Source organism: Micromesistius poutassou (genome assembly GCF_964030765.1).
Source record: "Micromesistius poutassou genome assembly, chromosome: 12".
In the NCBI taxonomy this organism is placed as follows: domain Eukaryota; kingdom Metazoa; phylum Chordata; class Actinopteri; order Gadiformes; family Gadidae; genus Micromesistius; species Micromesistius poutassou.
Genome location: NC_140282.1, coordinates 805966 through 824048, shown reverse-complemented (window position 1 = coordinate 824048; position 18083 = coordinate 805966). Strand labels below are relative to the sequence as shown.

Sequence of the window (18083 nt, the reverse complement as noted above, 5' to 3'; positions counted from 1 at the left end):
GCGCCCCGGTTGTCTGACTCGGCGTGTGCTGGCAGAACCACCTCACAGGGGCGGCTGAGATAGCGTGGTGCAAATTCAACCGAAAATCGCCAACCTTCTGGCATCCAGATCTCTCCTCTCCTCTTTCTCTGCCTCCCCAGTCCACACGCCTAGAGCGGCGTCCCCCTCCTCTGTAATCAATCTGCTGGACCTCTCCGCACTCCAATACGGATCACACTCACAGGGTGACCTGGAAAGGGTGTGTGTCCGATCCTTTGTAGTCTCACTACTGGGGTTCCTCAGGGTTCTGTTCTTTCTTCCTCTTCTCTCTGTACACAAGTCACTTTGTTTTTGTCATTCACTCTCATGGATTTTCCTACCATAGCTATGCAGATGACACACAACAAATTCTTTGTTGTTCATGATCTGAAACCCAAGTAGCAGCAAATATCTCTGCGTGTCTGGCTGCCATCTCTCAGTGGAGGTCGACACTAGCCTGGCTATTGCCAGACCAAGTTCAATCGTAGATTGAGCTTGGTCTGGGGAGGCTGCTGTCATTTTCTTCAGCACAAGAGGCGTTATCAACAGGCCTAGTTCAACTGACTCTGTACGCAATTGGCTGCTTGCCGTCGCTTCCCTGTCATTGTGTTAAACCAGCCAACAGCAACAGCCAGGGGGAAAAGCCAGCTTGGTGATTGGCTCCCACAAAAGTGTTTCGGAAGCAGAAAGAAATGTATTACTCTTCTCCAGACCCTTCTGCAGGGTGAATTCAAATCGCCGGCAGAATGGGCTGGGGGTACCCAGTCTAGGTCGACACACTCCCTGAAGGTCATCTGGCCAGGCTCTTCCTTCTCTTATCCATCCTCTTACCCTATCCTCAGCCTCTCCATTGATATCAACAACTGTTCAAACGGCCAGGGACCTGGGTCTGACACGGGACGACCGGCTGTCCTTCTGTTGCCTCCAACATCATCGCGACTAGCCGATGGTGTAGTACAACATCAGGAGGAGACGTCCGTTCCTCACTCGGGCCACCCAGTGTTTGGACCAGGCTCTTGTGTCAACTTGTGTCCTTACTACGGCATCTCACTAATAGCTGGTCTGCCTGCATGTGCCATTGGTCCTCTGCAGCCCAATGCAGCAGACCGGCTGGCCTTGAACCGACCCAAGCTGTCCCACACTTCACCACTCAGCACCCTGCACTGGCTACCGGCGGTAAGTCGCTGGCATTTGCCAACCAGGCTGTGAATTGCTCCGGCCCATCTACATCCAGGACATCAAACCGTACACCCCAGCCCCTCCGCTACGCTCTGCGTCTCCCTCACTAGGTGTCGACACCAGCAGCCGCTCAACTCAATATTGATTGCTTTCTGTCCTGGCTCCACAATGGTGGAACGAGTTCCCCACTGAGATCTGTGAGGCTGAAAAAGGCTTAAAACTCATGTATTAAGACTGCATCTTGTGTTAAATCTACATGTTGTTTCTTAATGTAGCACTTGAATGTGCTGTAATGTAATACCTGATTATACGACTCATCAGAAACTAAAATAAAACCAGAATCATTTGGTAGGGTAGGATTTCAACTTTTAATCACGCACACATGTGCACACACAGACGCACGCACGCACACACACACGCACACACATGTATATAAATGAAGTAAATAAAGGTTAAAAATCAAGGTTAACAGGAGGCTGGAGTGTTACATATGGCTATGGTGTTACAGTAGGCTATCGTCCTACAGTAGGGCTATGGTGTTACAGTAGGCTATCGTCCTACAGTAGGGCTATGGTGTTACAGTAGGCTATCGTCCTACAGAAGGGCTATGGTGTTACAGTAGGCTATTGTCCTACAGTAGGGCTATGGTGTTACAGTAGGCTATCGTCCTACAGTAGGGCTATGGTGTTACAGTAGGCTGTCGTCCTACAGTAGGGCTATGGTGTTACAGTAGGCTATTGTCCCACAGTAGGGCTATGGTGTTACAGTAGGCTATCGTCCTACAGAAGGGCTATGGTGTTACAGTAGGCTATCATCCTACAGTAGCGCTATGGTGTTACAGTAGGCTATCGTCCTACGGTAGTGCTATGGTGTTACAGTAGGCTATCGTCCTACAGAAGGGCTATGGTGTTACAGTAGGCTATCGTCCTACAGAAGGGCTATGGTGTTACAGTAGGCTATCATCCTACAGTAGGGCTATGGTGTTACAGTAGGCTATCGTCCTACGGTAGTGCTATGGTGTTACAGTAGGCTATCGTCCTACAGTAGGGCTATGGTGTTACAGTAGGCTATTGTCCTACAGGCTATGGTGTTACAGTAGGCTATCGTCCTACAGGCTATGGTGTTACAGTAGGCTATCGTCCTACGGTAGTGCTATGGTGTTACAGTAGGCTATCGTCCTACAGTAGGGCTATGGTGTTACAGTAGGCTATCGTCCTACAGGCTATGGTGTTCTGTAGGCTATCGTCCTACAGTAGGGCTATGGTGTTACAGTAGGCTATCGTCCTACGGTAGGGCTATGGTGTTCTGTAGGCTAATGTCCTACAGTAGGGCTATGGTGTTACAGTAGGCTATCGTCCTACAGTAGGGCTATGGTGTTACAGTAGGCTATCGTCCTACAGGCTATGGTGTTCTGTAGGCTAATGTCCTACAGTAGGGCTATGGTGTTACAGTAGGCTATTGTCCTACAGTAGAGCTACGGTGTTCTGTAGGCTAATGTCCTACAGTAGGGCTATGGTGTTACAGTAGAAGTTGTACTGTAGGCTAGGGTCCTACTGTAGAGGTTCTTCAGTAGCGCTATGGATCTATAGTAGGTTAGAGTGTTACATATGGTTATGGTCCTACAGTACGGCTATGGTGTTCAGTAGGCTATGTTCCAGTGGGTTAGGGTCCTACAGTAGAGGTGGTACAGTAAGCCAGGGTCCTACGGTAGGCCAGGGTCCTACGGTAGGCTAGGGTCCTACGGTAGGCCAGGGTCCTACGGTAGGCCAGGGTCCTACGGTAGGCCAGGGTCCTACAGTAGAGGTCCTACGGTAGGCCAGGGTCCTACGGTAGTGGTGGTACAGTAGGCCAGGGTCCTACGGTAGGCCAGGGTCCTACGGTAGGCTAGGGTCCTACTCTAGGCCAGGGTCCTACTCTAGGCCAGGGTCCTATGGTAGGCTAGGGTCCTATGGTAGGCCAGGGTGCTACGGTAGGCCAGGGTCCTACGGTAGGCCAGGGTCCTACGGTAGAGGTCCTATGGTAGGCCAGGGTCCTACGGTAGGCCAGGGTCCTACGGTAGGCTAGGGTTTCCAGCCTCGGTACAGCTTGATGTTGAGGCTGGGCAGGTCGTAGAGCAGCTCCATGCTGAAGCGCTGCTGGAAGCTTTCCACGAAGCGGTTCTCTTTGTCCATGCGGAAGCGCATGGCCCACAGGACCTGCGTCCCCGGCTGGCACAGGTGCTCCAGGGTGTCCAGGAGCTCCTGGAGGAAGGGGTGGTGGTAGACCACGTCGGCCGCCAGCACGTAGTCGTAGCGGTGGGTCGACCGCGGGAACCGCTCCTCCAACTGCTGCCCCCAGGACAGCTCCGTCACCTCGGGGAGGAGAGACACGCTGACGTTTAGAGACGGCCCATGTGCTCGTTTAGAGATACAGTAGATAACGTTTCTGTTGGGTTTGGATATTAGAGCTGTTAAAGTGTCAACGTGTTTTAGTTGTCATATGCACCGTACAACACAGGGTCATTCTGAACAGGGACAGCGACAAATATGTTAGTCACAAAACAATAAATAACAATAAAATAAAAATAAAAATATATAAATAAAATAAAACATATATATATAAGGTGAAGGTGTGCAGATAGAATATGTACATTAAAATGTAGGGAATGTACATTGAATGTAAAAGGAACCAGAGCATTTGCAGAAGTGTTCAATATGATCAACGCCATTAGGGTTGCTGGTTGAGAAGCCTGGTGGCCTGATGGGCCGGTGGCGGGACTGTGAGTCTGGCAGTCTGTGCTCGAGTGCTCCGTTAACGTCTACCCGGCGACAGCAACGTGAAGCAGACAGTAATTAACAGTCCATAGCATGCGTGGCTGAAGTCTTATGATTCTCCATGCTCTTGCTAAGGCAGCGGGGCGATGCCTTGCCCAGAGGGGAGAAGGTAACCGGTGATGTGCTCCTCTGTCTTCAGCACCCTCTGGAGGGCCTTGTGGTCATGGCAGCTGCCGTACCCGGCAGTAATGCCAGAGAGGCTGCTCTCTAGGGTGCATCTGTAAAAGTTGGTGAGGATTATAATATCATATATATATAATAATATATCTGTCAGAGATAATACATCTGTTAGAGATGGATTATATATATATTATAGAGATACAGTAGATAATATATCTGTTAGAGATGGATTATATATATTATAGAGATACAGTAGATAATATATCTGTTAGAGATGGATTATATATCTGTTAGAGGGACAGTATATATTTTAGAGATACAGAAGGTGTATCTGTTAGAGGTACAGTAGATGATATATCTGTTAGAGATGGATAATATAATTTATGGAGAGACAGAAGTTATATATGTTAGAGATACAGTCGATAATTGATCTGTTGGAGGTGGATAATATATCAATTAGAGATACAGGTGATAATATATCTAGATATAGATAGTATATGATACAGTAAATCTTATATCTGTTGAAGACACAGTAGATAATAGTTTGGTTTGAGATGGATAATAGTTCTTTTGGAGGTAGATACTTTTAAAGATACTGTAGATAATATATCTGTTATATATATCTGATAATATATATGTTATCTGATACATTAGACAGATATTGGTTGGAAATACAGTAGATCATGTATCTCTTAGAGATAGATAATAAATATTAGATACAGTAGATATATATATATATATATATTAGAGATACAGGAATTACTATATATATTAGAGCTACAGTAGATAATATATCTGTTAGATACAGTACATAATATATATATATTAGAGATAAAGTAGATAATAAGTCTATCACATATACAGTAGATTATATATATGTTGGGGATACAGTAAATCATTTATCTGTTAGCGATACAGTACGTAATATATATCTTAGAGATAGATAAAATATATATTATATATATAAGATACAGTAGATAATATATCCAATTGTGATATAGAAGATCATATTTATGTTACAGATAGATAATATATATAGTATAGAGACGGTACATAATATATATTTGGAGATTCAGGAGATAATATATCTTTGGGAGATACAGTAAATAGTATATTTTAGGGTAACAGTACATAAATATATCCTTTAGATAGATTATATATCGATTTGAGATACAGTAGATTATATATATATATATAAGAAATACAGCCAATACTGTGTAAGAGATATAATACATCTTTTACAGATATATAACATTTATGTTTGAGATACAGGAGATATATATATTAGAGACACAGTAGACTACTTATCTTCTAGAGATACAGTATATCATATGTTAGAGATACAGTGATACATAATATGTGTTAGAAAGTTAATAATAAAACCCGGTCAGAGATGGATAATAAATTCATCAGAGGTAGATAATATGTCCTACGGAAGAGGATTCGGTCTCTAGTGTAACTGACCAGTGGGGTGTATTTGCAGTGGTCTCTAACTGACCAGTGGGGTGTATTTGCAGCGGCCCCTAACTGACCAGTGGGGTGTATTTTCAGTGGTCCCTAACTGACCAGTGGGGTGTATTTGCAGTGGTCCCTAACTGACCAGTGGGGTGTATTTGCAGTGGTCCCTAACTGACCAGTGGGGTGTATTTGCAGCGGCCCCTAACTGACCAGTGGGGTGTATTTGCAGTGGTCTCTAACTGACCAGTGGGGTGTATTTGCAGCGGCCCCTAACTGACCAGTGGGGTGTATTTGCAGTGGTCCTTAGTGTAACTGACCACTGGGGTGTATTTGCTGTGGTCCTTAGTGTTGCGGTGGACATTGTAGCTGAGGTTTGCCAAAATCTCCGGGAGGTCAGTGGAGGTGACCTTGGCCCCTAAGAGAAGAGGTCAGGGGTTATTATTATATATTATATTATCTATTTCATATATATTCAAGGACATCATACAATGTAGGATCATATAGTAGTATAAGATATACCTAGCAGACTGGAGACGATGGTGGTCAGGCCAGTTCCTGCTCCCAGCTCCATCACGTTTTTATCCACCAGGTTGTACTTGTCAAGGTTGTTCTCCAGGAAGTGACACAATACAATTGCCTGATGACAACAGGAAGTGACACAATACGAAGTGAGCCATCCAGATTTAACTAGTTCCAGATATAACTTGGTCCAGATTTAACTAGGTCTAGACATAATTTGGTCTAGAGGTAAATTGGTACAGATGTAACTAGGTATTGACGTTACTAGGTCCAGATGTAACTAGGTATTGATGATACTAGTTCCAGATGTAACTGGGTATTGGCGTTAGGTCCAGATGTAACTAGGTATTGACGTTACTAGGTCCAGATGTAACTGGGTATTGACATTAGGTCCAGATGTAACTGGGTATTGACGTTACTAGGTCCAGATGTAACTAGGTATTGACGTTACTAGGTCCAGATGTAACTAGGTATTGACGTTACTAGGTCCAGATGTAACTGGGTATTGGCGATACTAGGTCCAGATGTAACTAGGTATTGACGTTACTAGGTCCAGATGTAACTGGGTATTGACGTTAGGTCCAGATGTAACTGGGTATTGACGTTAGGTCCAGATGTAACTGGGTATTGACGTTACTAGGTCCAGATGTAACTGGGTATTGACGTTAGGTCCAGATGTAACTGGGTATTGACGTTAGGTCCAGATGTAACTAGGTATTGACATTAGGTCCAGATGTAACTGGGTATTGGCGTTAGGTCCAGATGTAACTAGGTATTGATGTTACTAGGTCCAGATGTAACTAGGTATTGATGTTACTAGGTCCAGATGTAACTAGGTATTGACGTTAGGTCCAGATGTAACTGGGTATTGGCGTTACTAGGTCCAGATGTAACTAGGTATTGGCGATACTAGGTCCAGATGTAACAAGGTATTGGCGATACTAGGTCCAGATGTAACTGGGTATTGACGTTACTAGGTCCAGATGTAACTGGGTATTGACGTTAGGTCCAGATGTAACTAGGTATTGGCGTTACTAGGTCCAGATGTAACTAGGTATTGACGTTACTAGGTCCAGATGTAACTAGGTATTGACGTTACTAGGTCCAGATGTAACTAGGTATTGACGTTACTAGGTCCAGATGTAACTAGGTACTGGCGTTACTAGGTCCAGATGTGACTAGGTATTGACGTTACTAGGTCCAGATGTAACTAGGTATTGGCGTTACTAGGTCCAGATGTGACTAGGTATTGACGATACTAGTTCCAGGTGTAACTAGGTATTGACGTTACTAGGTCCAGATGTAACTAGGTATTGGTGTTACTAGGTCCAGATGTAACTAGGTATTGACGTTACTAGGTCCAGATGTAACTGGGTATTGACGTTACTAGGTCCAGATGTAACTAGGTATTGGCGTTACTAGGTCCAGATGTAACTAGGTATTGACGTTACTAGGTCCAGATGTGGTATTGGCGATAGTCGTCCAGGTCTCGTACCGAGGGCCAGAGCACGGCTCCATACAGGTCTGTGGATTCCTTGATGCGGATCTGGCGGCCGGCGAAGAAGTAGCTCTCCCAGACCTGGGTCAGGATGAGGGAGGGCCGGGAGTGGTGGGCCATGATGGAGGCGGCCAGCTCTGCATCAGCTGCTACGGCTACACCATCAGCTCCTCCATCACCCTCACCTGTAACAACACAACCATCAGCTACAGCCTCAGGTACTCCATCAGGTACACCATTAGGTACTCCATCACCCTCACCTGTAACGACACAACCATCAGCTACAGCCTCAGGTACACCATCAGGTACACCATTAAGGACACCTGTAACGACACAGCCATCAGCTACAGCCTCAGGTACACCATCAGCTACACCAGCAACAGCACACACATCAGCTACACTCTCAGGTACACCATCAGGTACTCCATCAGCTAAAGCAGCTACAGCAGCGACAATGCAACCATCAGCTACACCCTCGGGTACACCACACACATACACACATACACAAACATACACATATGCGTTCACACAAAAGCTAGGTGTATTTTTAGCTAACGGGCTAGTTAGCCGGAGGGCTAGTTAGATGGCTGGTTAGCTAGCCTGAAGGTTTGTTAGCTAAAGGGCTAGTTAGCCCGGTGGCTACTAAGCTAGATGGCCAAAGGGCTAGTGAACTAGAGAGCTAATGGAATAGGTGAGATAGTTAGCTGGCTTGCTAGTTAGCTTGAGGGCTTTCTATGCGTGTGTATTTATGTGTTTGACACATAAACCCCTGCACCAGTGATATAATACTAATATATACTAAATACTAAATATTCACTCGTAAATACTACTAGTTTTGGCAGCGGGCACTCACCCTGTGTCTGTAGGGCTGAGCAGCTCTCCATGTTGAAGTGAGGCCAGAGCCACCAGCACGCTGCTTATAGCTGTAAGCTAATAGTAGTAACACACACTACACACACACACACACACACACACACTACACTCTAACCCCAGACACACCCACACACACTACACCCTAACCCCAGACACACACATACACACGACACCCTAACCACCCCCCCCCCCCCTATCTGAACAGACAGCAACAGCTGTCAGTGACCTCTCTCGACCTCCCATGGTGTTTAGTTTGTGTCATGTTGATGACTTAAAGTTATAAATGAGAATTTGAGAATGAGGAAAAAATGGCCCAAATGAAATAAATAAATGTATGCAAAGCATTGAAATCATTATCAATAAATTTTAATTTAGAGAACAAAACTTGATGACGCAAAATGTATTCAGCATTTTTTTTTATTAAATCCAAAAATATGTCATTACAAATACAGACATGGAAAAACATCATCTGGCTATCTCCTTATATTGGTCGTTTTTAGCCGCTTAAGCAGCTAGTAAGGTAGACGGCTAGTTAGCCCGAGGGCTAGTTAGCCAAAGAGCTAGGTAGCGCTAGCTGGCTAACTCAGGCAGCAGCTTTGATATCTTTGATTCACTTCCAACAACAACAACAGCTCCCGAGGATTTCATCATAGCCTCCCCCTCCTCCCCCCTCCCCTCCCCCTCCTCCCCCCCCGTCCCCCCCGACCCCTCCCACCCCCCCGGCCCCGCCCCCCCCTGCTGCCCTCAAACACCGACTTTGCCGTTACCATGGTAACGGCAAAGTCCCCCCCACCGTCGCTGCTGTTGTCGGAACAGCTGCTCTCACCCCCCTCCCCCTCCCCCTCCTCCTCCCCCCTCCCCCGCTGCTCCTCCCCCCCCCGCGGGAGAGAGGAGCGGGCCGGCTCCTTGGGAGGCGTGGGGAGCACCTCCTCCTCCTCCCTCCTCTTCCTCGGAGAACTGAGAGGAGCTCCTTCTTCCCGGACCTCTGCCCCCAGGAAGCCGCCTCCTCCTCCCCCTCCTCCTCCTCCTGAGGACACCTCCTTCCTCCCCTCCGCTGGCTTCGACTGTTTACATTTGGAAGGAGAGAGAGACTCCTCCTTCTCCTCCTGCTCCTCCTGCCCCTCCCTCTCCTTCCTCTTCATGCAGGTGACCGCCCGGCGGAGCCTGCTGCTGCGCACCTCCTTCTGCTCCTGCTGCTCCAGGCGGAAGAAGGAGTCGATTCGCGGCTGGCTCTGGGAGGGGGGGAGGGAGGGAGGGAGGGAGACACATTCGTTACATTTATATACTTAACTTTATACTTTATATACTTATACTCATGTTACCACCAGCTGTGATGTAGATTAGCCACTACAAGCAGTTTCAGAATCTAGAAGGGGAGTGGCTACAGTATGACAGGAGGGGGCGTGGCTACAGTATGACAGGAGGGGGCGTGGTTATGGTATGACATGAGGGGGTATGGCTATGGTATGACTGGAGGGGTGTGGCCACAGTATGACAGGAGGGGGCGTGGTTATGGTATGACTGGAGGGGGCGTGGCTATGGTATGACGTGAGGGGGCGTGGCTATGGTATGACAGGAGGGGGCGTGGCTATGGTATGACAGGAGGGGCGTGACTATGGTATGACAGGAGGGGGCGTGGCTATGGTATGACAGGAGGGGGCGTGGCTATGGTATGACAGGAGGGGGCGTGGCTATGGTATGACTGGAGGGGGCGTGGCTATGGTATGACTGGAGGGGGTGTGGCTATGGTATGACCGGAGGGGGTGTGGCTACCTGCTGGCTGTTCAGCTGTTTCATGACTGGTCGTAGAGCCTCCTCTGTCTTCTTATTGGTCCAGCCAAACCGACTCTGGCAGAACCTGTCCCACCATTAAAGATGCATCGTATTGGATTTGGCTCGCTGTAGTGGGCTGCATATTATGAGACGGTTGTGGTGTCACACTGTAAGGAACAAGGAAATGCATGATCTCTCAAAGGTCTATGGTCCTTTCTCCTGCCTCCCCTCCACGTAAACCCATCAGCCTACTGAATACATAAGCTCAATGAGTAAATAAAGCGTGAAGCTTACTGTTTACAGTGAATCTGTGATGTGGTTTTCTGCTTCTAGTGATCCGGTAAGCAAGAGCCGGCATTAAAAACATTTCTGTGTACTTCTTACATGATCTACAAGAGGTTAGAATATCACTTCTTCTTCCTCCTCCTATGGTGGACTTGGGGCACACGGGATGGTACAAAGTGGTATTATGGGATGGAATGGGCTGGAGCTTAATTCTAACTAGCGTAGTATCTCTGCAAATCGACACAGACTCAAAGCTTTTTTTATCACATTCTGTTGATAATTGTAGCTCATTTTTAAATGTTTTAAGGTAATATTCTTATTAAGTTGCCACGTATTCAAAGCCCCTACAAGATCATACAGAGTACACCAGCTCTCACACACTTCCACCACTAATCCCCCCTGTGAAGGATACTCTTTGATCTGCTCCAGGTGGGGGCGGCCCCAGCTGAAGGCGCCCTCTGATTGGTCGACGGTGGGGTGCAGGTAGGCCTGAGCTATGAGCGGATTGGGGAAGCCGGGCGTCAGCTCGATGGACCGCAGCTTCTTCTTCACCTTGGAGTCCCGCGGGTCCGACACCTTCTTCTGCTTAGCCGCCGCCCACCATGTGCTGCCGACGACACGTTTTAGGTTAAATAATTACTCAGGTTTAATTCAAAGTTTATGTCCACGTGGTTTGTTCATCGGGTCCTATCTCTGTGCACCAAGCCACTGGGTTCTGTCATTCACTCTTTTCCTACCACAGCCATGCACAACTAACTCTAATTCTGCCTTTTTCACGGAATACCTGAGACCCATGTGACACAGGGCTGAACGATTTGGGGAAATAATAAATTTTTTCCTTTTTGTATTTCTCTGTAGGGATCCTCTCCAAAATGTTGTCTGACACTTCTAATACCAATCTTTTACATTAGCAGGGCACTACTGCCCAAAAGGATTACATTGCCCATTTCTCAGATGACGGCTGCATGTCCAGTATTGGACGGATTCAGCACCTTAGACCCAAAATGGTGGGAGAATGGGGTCCAGGTGGAAAGATCCTGCAGTTGAGGTATGGTCTCTGGCCGGGACAGACCAGGGACTGGAGCCCACCTGAGCTGAGTGAGGGGCTCCAGGGCGGCTCCAGGGAACTCGTTGAGGATCTCCATCCCGGTGACGTAGCCCACCCCCGGGACCCCGTCCGTGTAGTCGCTGCCCAGCAGGTACGCCATGTTGATCAGCTTACTGCGGTCCAGACCTGAAGACACGAACACCTGGAATCAATAAACCCCTGGAACCAATAACGCCTGGAACCAATGACCCCTGGAACCAATAACGCCTGGAACCAATGACCAATGACCTCTGGAACCAATAACCTCTGGAACCAATGACCTCTGGAACCAATAACGGAAATGAATGTTCATCTTGGTCAGTTATGTTTGTTGGTTCTACTAACCTAGTTAGTGAACTTACCCAGTTAGAAGTACTAACCTAGCTGGTGGTGCAGGTCTGTGTACTGGTAGTTAGTAATAACCTAGTTAGTGGTACTAACCCAGCTGGTTGTGCAGGTCCGTGTACTGGTAGTTAGTGGTACTAACCCAGCTGGTTGTGCAGGTCCGTGTACTGGTAGTTAGTGGTACTAACCCAGCTGGTTGTGCAGGTCCGTGTACTGGTAGTGCTCGATGTATTTGCTCTGGCTGAAGAAGTTCCTGTAGACGTGCCGTCCTCCGAACAGCCAGACGTCCGAGTCGTCGGTGATGGTGCCGTGGGTCAGATCCCGCCGGTCCAGACACGCGCACTGAGCCTCCGCCTCCGACGGCGCCACCATGTACGGCACGCCGAACAGACGCAGCAGCTCCTGTTACCGTGACAACCCCCGGGAGGACCACTTTCAAAACAAGACCGAAGACTTTTATTTTTTTTGCTTTAGAATTCTGCAAAGTCTTAAATACATTGCACTTTGATTTTTTTACTTTGCGTTTATTTTCCTTGACGTATCTATTTTATTACTTCGGTTTATTGTATGTTTGCTTTAACTTTCCGCTAAATCTTAAAACTTTTCTATCTTATTTTATATATAGTGTGTGTGTGTGTGTGTGTCTATGTCTGTGGGCGTGTGCCTGTGTGTGTGTGTTTGTGTTTGTGTCTGTGTGTGTGTGTTTGTGTCTATGTCTGTGGGCGTGTGCCTGCCCGTTTGTGTGTTTGTGTGTGTGTGTGTGTGTGCGTGTGTGTCTGTGTGTGTGTGTGTGTGTCTCTGTGCGTGATGTCTCCCCTGACCCCTGACCTGGCTCTCCAGGCACATCTGTCCGCTGACGCTGGCGGCCGTCCTCTCCTGCTGGTCCCTCTGCTGCCTCAGGCCGGCCTGCTGCTCCTCCAGACGGCTCTCCAGGGCGGCCAGCTCCGCCTGCCGGGCCACAGCGCTGCGCTATCAACCCACCCCCTCGCTCTGCACCTCCAGCCGGTTGTGAGGCGAGCGTTCTGCCGCCGATGGGCTGCCGTGCATCACCCAGTGGGGGGGCTACACACTGGTGGGGGTTAGTGAGGTCCCCCCCCCCCCCCGTCACTGTAAAGCGTCTTTGAGTGACCAAAAAAAAGCGCTATATAAATCCTATCAATTATTAATTATTATTAAACTAAATCGACAAGGCTGTGTCCGTACAGACACCGCTAGGTGGATCAGTGTTTCCCAAACCTTTTCTGTAAATAGAACGAATTTGCATAAAGGAACATTCCTGACCATTCTCACTGCCTTACTACTTAACCGTGATCTGAACAACTTGGTTACCATGGATACCACCCTTACCATGTCAACACCATCCCACTCCTTGGTGACCTCCTCCTCGTCCTCCTTCTGCTGTACCGCCTCCTTCTGCTCCTCATCCTTCTGCTCCTCCTTCTGCTCCTCCTCCTTCTGGTCACCTGGGCGGGCCGAAGAGGCCGGGGGCGGTTCCTCTGTTTCTGTGACCTCATCAGCCTCTTCCTGTTCAGGCTCCTCCTCCTCAGACACCTGGATGAAGCTCTCTGCTAGAGAAACAAAACCATGAACACCCAGCAGTACTCTGAGTACATGATGAACACCCAGCAGTACTCTGAGTACATGATGAACACCCAGCAGTACTCTGAGTACACGATGAACACCCAGCAGTACTCTGAGTACATGATGAACACCCAGCAGTACTCTGAGTACATGATGAACACCCAGCAGTACTCTGAGTACACGATGAACACCCAGCAGTACTCTGAGTACACGATGAACACCCAGCAGTACTCTGAGTACACGATGAACACCCAGCAGTACTCTGAGTACTTGATGAACACCCAGCAGTACTCTGAGTACACGATGAACACCCAGCAGTACTCTGAGTACACGATGAACACCCAGCAGTACTCTGAGTACATGATGAACACCCAGCAGTACTCTGAGTACTTGATGAACACCCAGCAGTACTCTGAGTACATGATGAACACCCAGCAGTACTCTGATAAAAATAATAAAGAACACATTATTACAAGACTAACTTACCTTCTGAATCACTCCCATCATCCATCACACCTTCATCCTCCTCCTCCTCCTCCAACACCACCACATCTCCCTCCTCCTGCTTCTTCTCCTTTTCCTCCTCATCCAACACCACCACATCTCCCTCCTGCTTCTTCTCCTTCTCCTCCTCCTCCAACACCACCACATCTCCCTCCTCCTGCTTCTTCTCCTTCTCCTCCTCATCCAACACCACCACATCTCCCTCCTTCTCCTCCTCCAACACCACCACATCTCCCTCCTCATCCTCCTTCTCCTCGTTTATCTTGGCGGGTTCTGGAAGTTTCTCTCCTGGCTTCAACCGGTCTGACGTCTCCTCTGCAGTCCTCCTCCCTCCCTGATGGTTCACCTCCTCTCTGATCACCTCCTCCACCTCCTCCACCTCCTCCTCTGAACTGCTGTCCAGCAAACCACCTGATAGGACAACCCCACGGCTGTTCTGATTGGCCGGAATAGTCATACCGGGCCGGCTATTGGCTGTTGCGCTGCCGTCTGGCTGTGGTGGGGATGCAGTGGGGAGCTGTGGTGGTGGTGGTGTTGCGGAGGGGACCTGTAGTGGTGGAGGTGGTGGTGGTGTTGGGAGCGGTGGTGGTGGTGGTGATGTTGCGGTGGGGAACGGACCTGCCCCCTCCCCCTCCCCCTCCCCCTCCCCAGCCAGCGCTCGCTGGATGGCCAGAGCTGTGCGTGGCGAGATGCTCCTGCTCCTCCTCCTTCCTGCTAACTGCTCCTCCTGCTCCTCCTCCTCGGAGCCGCTCTCCATGGCCGCCCGGATGGCCCGCAGCGTGCGAGGGGAGGGGGGGAGGGCGTTGGGAGTGGGGGCCGAAGACGAAGATGAGGCTTGCTCCTCTTCCTCCTCCTCCTCCTCCTCCTCCTCACAGACGGTGCTCCACAGCGGCCGGGGTCGGCCCGCCCTGGGTCTCCGGGCCCCTGACAGCGGGCCCCCCGACCAGGGGAGAGCTGCAGGCTGGTTCTCAGGGGCCTTCGCCTTCTTCTGGGTACCTGGAGCCCAGAGAACACACCGGGTCAAATGCTGGTCTGGTCTGGTCTGGGTTAGGGTCTGGTCTGGTCTGGTCTGGTCTGGTCTGGTCTGGTCTGGGTTAGGGTCTGGTCTGGTCTGGTCTGGTCTGGTTTGGTTTGGTCTGGTCTGGGTTAGGGTCTGGTCTGGTCTGGTCTGGGTTAGGGTCTGGTCTGGTCTGGTCTGGTCTGAGTTAGGGTCTGGTCTGGTCTGTCTGGGTTAGGGTCTGGTCTGGGTTAGGGTCTGGTCTGGGCTAGTCTGTCTGGGTTTAGGGTGTAGTTAGGGTGGAGTGTGTGCATTTAGTGAGAATGTAGTGGGAGGAGCCAGTAGTGGGTGGAGTCAGTACCTTTAATGAGGATGTAGTGGGCGGAGTCAGTACCTTTAATGAGGATGTAGTGGGTGGCGTCAATACCTTTAATGAGGATGTAGTGGGCGGAGTCAGTACCTTTAATGAGGATGTAGTGGGTGGCGTCCTCAGAGAGCAGCCTGCGGGTCTCCACCGTCTGGTCCTGGTTGTGATGGTCCTGGTCTCCGTAGAGCTGTGGCCCCGCCCCCGCGCTGTTGTGGTTCATCTCCCGCTCCACCTCCACCAGGCGATGGTTCAGATGTTTCCTCTGCAGGAGACCTTCCAGCTGGTACTGGGAGAAGTCTCTAGAACACTGGACACACCATGTTACACACCATGTTGCACACCATGTTACACACCATGTTACACACCATGTTACACACCATGTAACACACACCATGTAGCACATCATGTGACTTACCATGTAACACACAATGTAACACACCATGTAGCACATCATGTAAAATACCGTGTAACATACCATGATGTATGTGTGTTTGTGTGTGTGTACCTCTGGGTGTGTTTGTTTGTGTACCTTGCCTGTGTGTGTGTGTGTGTGTGTGTGTGTGTGTGTGTGTGTGTGTGTGTGTGTGTGTGTGTGTGTGTGTGTGTGTGTGTGTGTGTGTGTGTGTGTGTGTGTGTGTGTGTGTGTGTGTGTGTACCTCAGGGGGGGGTTGGTACATGGTTCTGCGTCTCTTGCTGAACTCCTTCATGTCTTTGAGGATTTGGTGTCTGACCTCCAGAGGAAGAAGGCTGAACTCCTCCCCGTTGATATCCACCGAGTTCGGATCACCGTACATCTCTCCCTAACACACATACACACGCACACACATACACACATACACACATACACACGCACACACACGCACACCACAGTTAGGGCTTGTAACGGCTCATCACACTCACACCTGGTGGTATAATATGTCCCCTTTAAAGGTAAAGGGTAGACTTGATACATGTGATGGTTAAGATTCAGGGTTAGGGTTAAGGGTTAAGGGCAGACCTGATACATGTGATGGCTTTCCGTTTTATGATCTCCAGATCTCTCTTCGTCTTCTGATTCTTCTTCTCCAGAGCTGCAGAGAGCAGAGACACGTGTTAACTTATATCACATACACAAACACACGCACACACACACACACACACACATGTTGATTTATACACACACACACCTGCTCTCCTTATCCACAGCTGGTAGAGCGGGAAGAATGTAGATGTCCTCCTCATCTTTCCTCACACTGGACAGACTCAGGGCTGGCTCTTCACTAGAGAGAAAGACACACACACACATACAGTGAGTGAGTGAGTGAGTGAGTGAGAGAGAGTGTGAGTGAGTGAGTGAGTGTGAGAGAGAGACCTGTGTTCTCCGAGAACAGCCTGAATGGCTCTGCGTTTGAGGAACGTCTTGAGGAGTTTCTCGTTGGTCTGTTTGGACTCTCTGGTCAGCTCCTCCCTCCTCTGTCTCCTCACGGCCTAGGACGACAGAACACACACACACACACACACACACACACACACACACACACACACACACACACACACACACACACACACACACACACACACACACACACACACACACACACACACACACACACACATCCAGGACGAAGCCTAGAACGTTAGGACATCACAACACACCTGTACACTCTCTGTCACATCACACACACACCCTGTTCACAGGACAGTAGATGTACATGCTGCAGCTAGAGGCGGTAGCTACATGCTACAGCTACATGTCGTAGCTTCCTTCTGTACGTCGTAGCCACATGCTACCACCAGACATACCAGCGTCTGCTTCTTGAGCAGCGGCGCGTCCCCGTCGAACACGAACACGGGCCGCACGCGGAAGTAGAGCAGCTTGCAGACGCGGTGGAACAGAGTGAGCAGGTGAGCGTTCTGAACACTGCTCCCGTCTCGAGCGCGCACGCCCTTCACCGCCTGGTTCAGCCAGATGCTGACGTCTGGACGGCTGGTTAAGAGTATAACACACACACACACACACACACACACACACACACACACTGCACTACCTAAAGACCTCTCTGTACTGTACCTGTCTTATACTGGAATGATGTTATGATGAGTGACTATTGCACTACTAAAAGACACTACTGCACTAGTTTCAAACAGTGCATCTGTATATATTTGTTGTATTATATATATTGAATGACACACACACACACACACACACACACACACACACACACACACACACACACACACACACACACACACACACACACACACACACACACACACACACACACACACACACACACACACACACACACACACACACACACACACACACACACACACACACACAAAAGAGGATACCGACAGCCAGGATCTTTCCCTCCAGACTCTCCGGATTGATTGGTCTTCCTGAACTCTCCAGCAACTTCCACAGTCCGTGGACTCCCATGATCTACTCCTGAGACTCCTTTATTTTGCTCTCATTAAAAAAAACTGTAAATTCTCTCTCTATATATAATTATATATATTTATATAATTGAACACTCAACCAAGAGAGAACGTTCAGCGGTGCAGCTGAATGCCGGTCCGCAGTGTTTACAATATGTTCGTTCCGTGTGTGTGTTGTGAGGTCGGGGACATTTGACGGTTACACCGCCGGCAGCCCCGCGTTCCCAGATCAGAGGACGAACCTC

The 18083-nt window shown here is 48.9% G+C and overlaps 2 protein-coding genes across 3 annotated transcripts; both read right to left on the bottom strand.

Annotated features, from left to right (window-relative positions):
* Nucleotides 1-1556: 1556 nt before the first annotated feature.
* On the bottom strand, nucleotides 1557-8565 carry mettl21e (methyltransferase like 21e). 2 transcript variants are annotated; one of them, XM_084476414.1, is made up of 5 exons: nucleotides 8459-8565; nucleotides 7603-7790; nucleotides 6108-6225; nucleotides 5867-6003; nucleotides 1557-3548 (listed from the first exon to the last, which is right to left on the bottom strand). In XM_084476414.1, exons 1-5 carry the CDS (start codon nucleotides 8487-8489, stop codon nucleotides 3258-3260), a joined length of 765 nt encoding a protein of 254 aa, XP_084332540.1. In that variant the 5' UTR covers nucleotides 8490-8565; the 3' UTR covers nucleotides 1557-3257. The 2 variants fall into 2 exon arrangements, with proteins under 2 accessions (XP_084332540.1, XP_084332541.1); XM_084476415.1 differs by having other exon boundaries at nucleotides 5906-6003.
* A 417-nt stretch (nucleotides 8566-8982) lies between these two features.
* Nucleotides 8983-17880, bottom strand: ercc5 (excision repair cross-complementation group 5; the record flags this gene model as incomplete). Its single annotated transcript, XM_084475855.1, has 17 exons — nucleotides 17752-17880; nucleotides 17200-17375; nucleotides 16769-16884; nucleotides 16584-16676; nucleotides 16415-16487; nucleotides 16074-16217; nucleotides 15511-15724; nucleotides 14208-15049; nucleotides 13552-13989; nucleotides 13316-13363; nucleotides 12797-12916; nucleotides 12157-12370; nucleotides 11626-11770; nucleotides 10949-11143; nucleotides 10252-10336; nucleotides 9551-9710; nucleotides 8983-8990 (listed from the first exon to the last, which is right to left on the bottom strand). The coding sequence occupies exons 1-17, from the start codon at nucleotides 17837-17839 to the stop codon at nucleotides 8983-8985; spliced, it is 3159 nt and encodes a 1052-aa protein (XP_084331981.1). The 5' UTR covers nucleotides 17840-17880.
* Between the last annotated feature and the right edge of the window lie 203 nt (nucleotides 17881-18083).

Bases quoted from the DNA above. Each gene is read 5' to 3' on its own strand.
- mettl21e (XM_084476414.1), bottom strand. From the start codon at position 8,489: ATGGAGAGCTGCTCAGCCCTACAGACACAGG. The intron at 6,226-7,602 runs GTACGAGACCTG...TGTTGTCATCAG, and splicing joins GAGCCGTGCTCTGGCCCTCG to GCAATTGTATTGTGTCACTT. The intron at 3,549-5,866 runs GTCAGTTAGGGG...CTCCTCCCCGAG, and splicing joins ACTGCAAATACACCCCACTG to GTGACGGAGCTGTCCTGGGG.